The sequence below is a fragment of the Thamnophis elegans genome, chromosome 1, assembly GCF_009769535.1.
Source record: "Thamnophis elegans isolate rThaEle1 chromosome 1, rThaEle1.pri, whole genome shotgun sequence".
Classification (NCBI taxonomy): Eukaryota; Metazoa; Chordata; class Lepidosauria; order Squamata; family Colubridae; genus Thamnophis; species Thamnophis elegans.
In genome coordinates, this window is record NC_045541.1 from 81,179,974 (window position 1) to 81,189,709 (window position 9,736).

The 9,736-nt window shown below is 43.0% G+C and overlaps 1 protein-coding gene across 1 annotated transcript; it reads right to left on the minus strand.

Moving 5' to 3' along the window:
* Positions 1-557: 557 nt before the first annotated feature.
* Positions 558-3,417, minus strand: CDKN1C (cyclin dependent kinase inhibitor 1C). Its single transcript, XM_032230322.1, has 3 exons — positions 2,565-3,417; positions 1,896-2,019; positions 558-1,333 (listed from the first exon to the last, which is right to left on the minus strand). The coding sequence occupies exons 1-2, from the start codon at positions 3,160-3,162 to the stop codon at positions 1,901-1,903; spliced, it is 717 nt and encodes a 238-aa protein (XP_032086213.1). The 5' UTR covers positions 3,163-3,417; the 3' UTR covers positions 558-1,333; positions 1,896-1,900.
* Between the last annotated feature and the right edge of the window lie 6,319 nt (positions 3,418-9,736).

Here is a 9,736-nt window from a genome sequence, read left to right on the forward strand (position 1 = left end):
TATTATGACTATATCTGGTGGTATAAGTAATTTCCATGGAATCTGAGTATTACTGTTGAAACTTTCTACTAAGAGCTATGGTTACACATTTCTACCCCTATTCTTTAGAATTCCCTTGTCATCTTACCTTACTCCATGAAGGGGAAAATGTAATTAGATTTCTTAGAAATCTCTAGATATAGGTAATTGAAGACCACTACTTTTCAAGGGATATAGGCAGGGAAAGGCTTTAAGGAACAAGTGACTTACAGTTAGGCTTCATTTAGTGACTGTTTTGTTTTAGCAACAGTTATGTCACTGTGTAAAATTAACCTTATAACCAATCCCTGCACATTTACCACCTTCAATAGGTCTGAAAAGCAAAGAAAAGCTGAAGCACAATTTTATTTAGCAGCTGCTTCAAACAACAACCAAGTTACTTTTCCCAATTGTGGTCACTAACGGAAAGACTACCTATATGTGATTAGCTGCATTTAGAGAGGATTTTTAAAAAGAAAACAAGGGTGCATGTGCATTTTTACAATGTTCTGCTTAAAAGTGAAAGTAAAAGCAATAAATACTGTTAACAAGACACTTGATTCCTTTTTATTTTAACATTGTAGCATAGGTTTGGGATGGCAGTGGTACAGACCAGCTCAGGAACCATTATGAGATTTTTTTCAAGTATAACTAAATGTAATTTTGATTCATAGCTACATTTTGTGAATGCAAAATCCCACTATAAAAATAAATTTACATTTTTGTAAATAACAACAAAAGCAAATATATAGTGCCCTTTGGCTTAACCAAATGGGGGGGGGGGGGAGACACAAAAGCTCACTACTGGGTTTCAACCAAAGTTATCCACCCTTTGACATAAATAGAAAATATAAGTTAGTATAACTCTTTAAGTTGTTTGCATTTTTTTTTTACAAATTATACTTTTGTTTTTTTGTGGGGTTTTGTTTCTTTTTGCACTGAGAATTCAGCAGAGATTAAACATTTTATATAGGTGACTTTAAAGCTTTTACACTTCTGGCCAGTGTACTCACATTAGGCATAATACATTTTTAATATATTTATATATATATAAAAAACATAATACATTGCACAGTTGTAAATTAACACTGCTCCGTCAGGCGACTTGTAGTCAGCCACTTTTGCTACATGGAGATTCAAGCAGTTCCTTCGAGGCACGAGTTAGAAGAGGAGTGGGGAAAAAAAACAGGGGACTCTTCTTCCTTACGCTGGTCTGGTCTCACTCGCCAGCCCCTTTGACACACGGAGAGGAAGGGCCTCTCAAGCTCTTGTGTTTCCAAGGAAACAATCACTTCGGTGTTATATAGTGCAAAATCTGAAAAGAGAAAAGATCACACCACTAGTCAAGTATGTGCAGAAAACTGTCCCAGATACTGCAGCTCAGGGGAACAGGCTAACACAAAAGCTGGGCCACTCCCCCCCCCCCAATTCACAAATGAGTCACCACAACTGTGGGAGTCTTAAGGAGGAAAGAAACAGCCTTCTCCTTTTTGTACACTTTGTTCACCAAATGTCATCCCAGATCTACACTTCAGGAAGGAGGGAAAGCATCTAATGTATCTATAAGGCTTGCTTCTACGCCAGCGTTTTTTTAAAGGCAGGGTTAGATTTACCTTCTCTTTCTAGTCTGCAAGGGGTTCTCCCTCAGGTCCTCCATCTAATTTAACAGATGGGTCTACGCGCACTAGCTCCGGTGCTAAAGGAGCTGTGTCCTTCACTGCTCGCTCCGATTTTTGTACTAATCCCGTTGAAATTTAAACCCTTCCCTTCCTCTCCTTTGGGGAAAAGGGCCCAAGAGGCCGACCTTGCGAATGGTCCAGGGCAGGGGCTAGTAGGAAGGAGAGGAGGAAACTCAAAGTGCCAGCCCGCGCTCTCACCTCGTTCATCGGAGCCTTTTCCGGGGTGTCTGCTCGTTAGGCACCGCTGTGACCGAAGTTGCCAACGGGCTGCTATGATCCCCGGACACTCTGTCTACGACTCTTTTCCGCTTCGCGAAGAAATCTTAAGAGGGTAAAGGGAAGAAAAATTAGTCGGGCTTGGATGGGGGAGGGGAGGAGGGGAGCACTGCAGCAGCCAAAACTTTTTCGTTTCAGAGACACACCCATTAGAACCAGGACCCGTCGGGGGAAAAAAACAACACAATCGCTTCGCGTACAAGGGACCCCGCCCTGCTGGGCTCTTCGCATGGCCGTCGACCAGCCCGAGCTCTGGGCTCCCCCTGTCCGCCAAAGCCGAGCGCTGCAGCTAGTAGGGTTTGTTTACGTCGCAAAGGAGGCAGCCGCGAAGGACTCGCCTGCAGAGCGCGATGTGCTGCGTAAGCATTTTCCAGCCCAGCCCAGCCCCAGGGACCTGTGCGGAATCTTAAACAGAGCCAGCGCCTCGGGGCGACGTCTAGGCACTCTCCAGAGCACGCATAATGGGGGAGGAAGGGGACGACGACGACGGACCACGGGGGAGATTAGCTTCCCGTAACGGGGGAGGTTGGGAGCCTCGGGGCAAATATTTTAATGCGGGCGGGTAAGACTGATGCAACATCTCTGCCTTACCTGTGATGTGAGCCACGCCGGTTGACGATGCTCTTTTAAGAGCCGCAGCGACACACGGGATAGGCTTGATTATAATCCCTGAGTAGCTGTGGCGCTGGTCGGCCTTGTCCTCCTGGCTGAGGCGCTCCTCGCCTGCCGACGTCGTGCCTTCCAAGGCGGCCGTGTTGTCGTGCGGGCTAAGTGGGGAGGGGGTCGAAGAAAGCCCCAGCTCCTGGTGAGGGTCTCGGGGATCAGGCTCAAGGGACGCCTCCTCGCCTCCAGGCGGAGCCGTCGATCTGACCATCAGCGCCGGGAAGCGGCACCTCCCAACCTGTAGGGTTTCCCTGTAGAAAGCGGGCACGGATTCTCCGTCCACCTCTTCCCACTGCAGCCTGCCCGAACCGGCCAGCGGCGTCTCTGTTTGGAAATCGTAGCCCCAGCGCTTCTGGCCCTCCTCGCAGATCTCCCGCAACTTGCTCTTCAGCTCCCGGTTGAGCTCGTCGTGATCCACGGGACCAAACAGGTTCCTGCACACCCCGGTGCGAGCGTGCAAGGGGAATGTCCGGCGAGCCGCTAGGCGCTCCAGAGCCGAGGCGCTAGAGAGGTGCACGTTGGACATGGTGGCGGCAGCGGCGATAAGGGAGCGGGCAGGTTCCTTCGCCCGGAGGTGGAGATGGCGAAGAAGAGTAGCCGAGCGGCTCCGAGCCTCTTTACAAATCCAAATCAGAGTCGAAGTGGAGGACAAGGATTTCGCCGCCCTTTAAGCCCAAAAGAACCACCCGTTGCGCCCCAAACTCACTCTCACCCGCCGTACCTCACTCCGCTTCTACCAGCCTGCCCGGGCTGCTTGGCTTTTTAAAGCTCTCACCGAGTGAGTTCGAGCAAAACATCGATTAGCATAATACTATTTCTTTGCAATAACACTCTTGCCATTGGTAGAGCCTCCATTCTACCCAGGGCGTCGTCCCGCCTAGCCCCATTCTCTATTGGACGAAAAGCCCAGGGTGGCCAGGCGCCAAAACTCCCTCTGTTTTCGCCATTGGGTAGCGCGACTTGTCCGTCACGGCTGTGTTTGGAGGTGGGGAATGGGAAGGCGGTGGCGGGGATCGAATGTTTTAAACAGCGCCTTCAGTAACATGACACCCAACCCGTGTGCAGCTCTCGGCTCTCTTTGTTTGCAGTCGCCAACGGCTCTTCGTTGAGACCGTGCTTCGTTGTTGTCATTACCATCGTTTTTTTTTTTTTTTTTTTTTACAAAAAGCAATACACACACGCACCCACACAAAACTGAGGAAGTAGCGTAACTTTTGTCTTGTTAGCCCGGGGAGACAGAGATACGTGAAAGGCCTGTTCTTTTTGTTTTAACCCAAACGGGTAGCCGAGAGAGGAATGAACGGCTTTGGAAAACAAACCTAGTTGACCATAAGCACATCGGGATGGGGCGAAACGGATTAATCGGGGAAGGTCTCAACAATTTGGAAACGAGGGAATAAGGTTCTCCGTAGAGCGTGGATTGCGGCGCGCTTTCTTGTTTCTCGGGGGGCTTCCGAGCCCATAGTAGAAGCGCGGCTCGAATTTCCCCCGCAGAGGCAGAATCGCTGCAAGGTTGCGGGGAGAATGGATACGCCCGGGCGAAGAAGCGTCCTGAGGGCGTTTTAATGTAGGCTTTCTGGCTTTTACCACGGGGCTGCGTAAAAACAACGTCTTCGTGTAATGATTCCTGTCAAGAAAGCGAGGAGCGTTTCTTTGTTCGCTCGCTTCCCCCCCCCACCCTTGAATGGGGAGATACCGAAGCTTTGCAGTGATCAGGAGATCTCATTTGTTGGTACTTTTGAGCAGTCTTTTCTTCGGCGAACAGCGCGCAGTATTCGTCCTATTGGTCTTCGCGGAGGCAGCCGTTTTTTGCTGAGGTTTAAGCTCTTCCCTGATTAAAAAAAAATAGGAAGCAGTAACGCCTATTACCGTCAATGGCGATTCTTGACTCATTGTTCTTGCAGGGATTCGGACAATAATTCTGCCTGGAGGGAGGCTTCCGATACCAGAGATTGACAAATGGAGACTTCAGTTATAGTAGCAAGAGTGCGTGGTATCCTGTATTGGGCAAGTGGATAACCACCGCCTAAGATCCCATTCAAGATTCACAATCCACTCACGGAGGCCACCTTAGCACAAAGCGAGAGAGCCGATATCACAGGTGGCACTAAAGTGATAGACATCTGGGCAGAGAAAAGTTAGCGTGGCTTCAAGATTTTGGCTGGCATGGGCCTAACGGGTTGAGGCCGTTTGTTACAGCATATTTCAAAAATACATAAAGAATGGGAATTGGTCATGTTATGTTTTGTTTTATTTTAAATGGATACATATCCTTTTCCAAAACCAATGGTGCTTACTCCAAAACTAAAAATCAAGCATACAAAAACAAACTTTTATTTCTGTAATCAAAAGGCTGCTTCGATGAAGGGAAATGTAAATGTAGAACTATGCATACCATGAATATTGGAAGTGGCTTTTTAAAAGTCAGCAAACTGTATATTGTCTATGTACAGAAAGAAGCACAGAATGAAAGGGAAGAAGTATTAACTTGAATTTTTATACATCTTTAAGGTGAGAATAAGGTTCTGAAATCTAAAACTAAAACTATCCAACAGACTTTATTTATAGCTTGTCTTTCATTCAGGAACTCAAGGTTCTATTCATTGTGTTCCCTCCTATTTTTCTGCACAATAATTGTCTGAAGTAAGTTTGGTTGAAAAAAAGTAGCTGTCCCAAAGTCAACAAGTGAGTTTCCATGGCTGGATCTGACCACTCCTAAATTACAACTTAACCACTATGACATGAGATGGCTGAAATAGGCCAACAGATTCAGAAATAAATCAAAATATGATGTTAAATGAGCTAGTTTGGTGTAGTGGTTAAGGCACCAGGCTAAAAATCAGGAGCCTGTGAGTTCTAGACCCACCTTAATATGAAAGCCAGTTGGGTGATTGTGACAGTCACTCTTTCTCAGCCCACTCACCTCACTGGGTTATTGTGAGGAAAATAGGAGGGTTCAGCACAAATAAAATTTTGGCCCTTCGTGAGCATAGCAGAAAAAGAACAAGAGATCCATCCACTAATGTTAAACAGAGCACTCTCTCATTTCAACAAACATTCAAGAAGAAATAAGTTTGACCAGCTATTATTAGCAAAAGTGAAATGATGCAACATTACTAAATGTACTACAGTTGTAAGGAATACATGTTTAAATTAATGGGGCATTTGCGGAAAATGTCATCACAGCACTGGTTTATAATTTGTTATTAAAATTAAAGTCTTCAAGAGGACCATATGGCTCTTTGCAAAATGGCCTGAAGGCCAGAAAGATGCTGTTCAGTCAACAGTTCATAAAAAGGGTACTGTGGTTCATTGGCACTGACAACACACCTCATTAGGCAAGATACAAACCTCTATTGGCAAGGAGTAGGATGGAACAGAAAGAAAAAATAAAGATTAGCCATCCAACCAGACCTTCAAGTGAAAACAGGTGATGAAATGTTGATTCTTTTAATTTCACAACCTATCAGATCTATCCACAAAGGAGGTGATAGAACCAAAGCCAATTTGACTGCAGAGAGCAAATGATCGTGGTTACACTATTATGCTTTTAACAATTGGTTCTCTGCCAAAAGAGAGAGCCTTTCCCCCCCCTGAGGCTTGGTAATAAATGGTAAGTCCCACAAACTATATTTTGTTCATTTCACAGATTACTTATGACCTGGTGTGCTCTCCTATCCTATAAGTGTGTACTTATATCCGGGTTTAGATAAGTTCCTAGGCAAGGAAAGTGTGATATTTAAAGTACACTGTGTACTGGTGTACAGTACTTTACTATAATCAAAGCAAAACAAGTTATCTGGATGTCTTGCAATAAACTTGTGATGATATCAGTCACGTTATAGATGGCCTTAAAAAGGAAAAGCACAGGTGAACATTTTCTAGTTTAAACACCACACTATCCTATCCTTGACCAGTTTAATATGGCGGGATCTTTTTGCTAGGTTCTGCTAATATCTCTGGAAATTAAGAGTTAAGAGTAAAGGTGGAGTCTCCTTGAAGAAAATCTTGGCTTGTGGTAGCTTGATAACCAAACTACTGTAGTTGTTTTTGCAGGCATATGAAAGTTGTTTTGCCATTGCCTTCTAGGATGTTTTTTCAACTTCCCAATTTCCTATCCAAGTACTAACTTTGTTTGACCTAACTTAGCTTCTGAGACAACTAGGTCAGAGCAGGATTCCATGCAATTTATAGATTTCCACAATTACCGTTGTTGCTATCAAAATACATTACCTATACAGCATTGGAATTCAGAACCACTTGCACCTTTTTCTGCTTTCAATGTGTTTGTCTCCACTCTTATTCCTTTGCTTGCTCATTCCAGTCCTTCTTAATATATTTTAGAGAACTGAAAAAGCTAGTAGCCATTTAGCTGAGGAGGAGCTTGAAAAAAGAGCTGGCTTTGCCAGTCTGAAAAATGCAAACACTGCACACAGTGATTTAAGTTATTTAATAAAGATCTACAGAGCAATCCCAACCCATATATTTTCTAGCATAAATCTACCACCAATAAATGTTGCTACCAGTGATGTTAAATTCCAAATGGGACATTGAGGAAATGAAGTAAAGGTTATCCATTGAAACTGAAGGTCAAATTGGGTGCATGAGTTTGGCAATGCAGAGCATACTACAGGGAAATGTCAGAAGTGATCACTTATGTTTTGACCATCTTTTGATTTCTTCTACATTCAGAGTACTGCTGTTCAAAGTTAGACCAATAACATCTTCCATTTCCACGACATGGTTGCAAATGAGGAGGGTGACCTGGTATTTATACAAGACTTAGAATAACAAATCCTCTTCTGGCCTCTTCCCATCCTATTGAGTGCCTTTTATGATTTTCACCAATATTCCAGTTGTAAGCCTAGATGTAGCCAGAGACAATCAGGATTAAATGATCCGTGCTGGTTATCCATCTATTTAGAGTACCCCTCTTGGAATAATCCAGAAATGTAACACTGAGGGAAATTGGATGGTATAGCAATATCAATAGCACTTAAATTTATATACTGCTTTACAGTGCTTTACAGCCCTCTCTAAGTGGTTTACATATTGCCCCCAACAATTTAGGTCCTCATTTTACCCACCTCGGAAGGATGGAAAGCTGAGCCAACTTTGAGCCTGGTGAGATTTGAACTGCCAAATTGCAGGCAGCTGGCAGTCAGCCTGCAGTACTGAACTCTAACTACTGTGCCACCAGGGCTCACTATATACAGCCCTTGACAATCCTAATTGAGCCCAAAATTTTGGTTGCTAAGTGAGATGTTTGTTAAGTGAGTTTTGCTCTATTTTATGACTTACCTTGCCACAGTTGTTAAGTGAAGCACTGTAGTTGTTAAGTGATCCTGGCTTCGCCCTTGACTTTGCTTGTCAAAAGGTTACAAACATGACCGGGGGACACTGCAGCCATCATAAATATGAGTCAGTTGTCAAGCACCTGGATTTTGATCATGCTACAACGGTCTTAAGTGTGAAAAACAGTCATAAGTCACTTTTTTCAGCACCGTTGTAACTTCAGACATTCACTAAATGAACCATTGTAAGTCAAGGACTACTTGTATGTGCATTGTGCTATGGCTCATCTGCAGTTTGTTCCGTGGCCTGGTTCAAAATGTTGATGTTGCTTAGAAATCCTTTCACAGCTTGGGGCCACAGTATCTGAAAGACCATTTCCTTCTATACATTTGTGCTTGAACTTTGACATTGTTATCAGAGACCTTGCTTGGAGTGTCCTCATACTTAAGGAATGTCCCCCTTACCCACCCCTGAGAGGCACATTGGGTGCCTGTATACCAAACATTGAAGACAAGAACCATTTTCTTTCACTTTTGCTACGTTTAACTTCTCTTATTTCCTCTCTGCAGGTTTAGAGATTGATCTGATGCATATTCTAGAGTAGGTTTTGCTTATTTTAACCTCCCAATTATATTTTTTGAATTGTGTAGGCATTGCAGTTTATATTTGTTGTGTATTGCTTAATATTAACTAATATGACTCATACATTTTAGAAATCTAATATTCTTTAACTGTGACATTAATGCATTGGCTTCCAACAATAATTGAGCAAAATTAACCATATACGTACTGGAATAGTTACTTGACAAACCCTTAACACAATTTTCTTGGAATCAGTTGATGATATGTAATAGCAAATGCTAACAATATGCATTGTCATTAATGTAGCATTAAGTTGGCATTACCATTATATTACTGATCTAATATTAATTTCCAAGAAACTGTATATTTTTGGCTCTTGATACATTGGCATGATCATCCTGAATCAGCAGTGCAAAAAATGACCTATTGGAACCAATAGAAATATGCTTGGCTATAAAGGAAAGATTAATCAGAGATTCAAGAAAGTGTCACTCCCTTATATGAGAAAATCTCATCAAACCCTTATTCTAACTGTTAGGAAACAATGCTCATTGTTGGTAAAATTAAAAAATACAATGGAAGAAAATATCTGAGTCCTCTGACATAACTATTCTCTTTTAAGCAACTTTATGTCTTCTTAGTTTTTACATTCTTTTTCTTGCTGCTTCTTATTCATTGAGAGCCTTTCCAGATGGAAGTTAGCTTTTAATTTACATTTTCAGAAATATTTTTAAAAAACACCATCTGACTAAGGCTAAACCTTTTTCTGTGCCACTCCAGAACAGGACTGTTCTACTCAGCTGTACAACAACCTAATCAGTGGTGGGATTCAGCCAGTTCACACCACTTCGGGAGAACCGGTCGTTAACTTTCTGAGCAGTTTGGTGAACTGGTTGTTGGAAAAAATCACTAGGGCAGAGAAACGGTTGTTAAATTATTTGAATCCCACTACTGAACCGAATCATATGCAGGCCCTTGCACTTTGAATTGAATTTATCTTTTGTTGAGTCAAAGATGCAGCACAAGAATATAGATGTGACTATCAAAGTTGCAATGTAGAGTTGCATGTAGAAGGCAGCTTCCGAAGCCTCTCCAAAAAATTCTAGAAATGATGGCTTTCAATCTGATAGTAGAAGAACATTATCACAGTCTCTTAATTCCAGAAATTAATACCCCTTATGGTATTTCATTCAAATGCATTGCAGATAATTTAGATTTTACCA

Coding starts and splice junctions, on each gene's coding strand:
- CDKN1C (XM_032230322.1), bottom strand. CDS start 3,162: ATGTCCAACGTGCACCTCTCTAGCGCCTCGGCTCTGGAGCGCCTAGCG. Junction 2,020..2,564: donor CGGCGTGGCTCACATCACAG/GTAAGGCAGAGA, acceptor TACCCTCTTAAG/ATTTCTTCGCGAAGCGGAAA.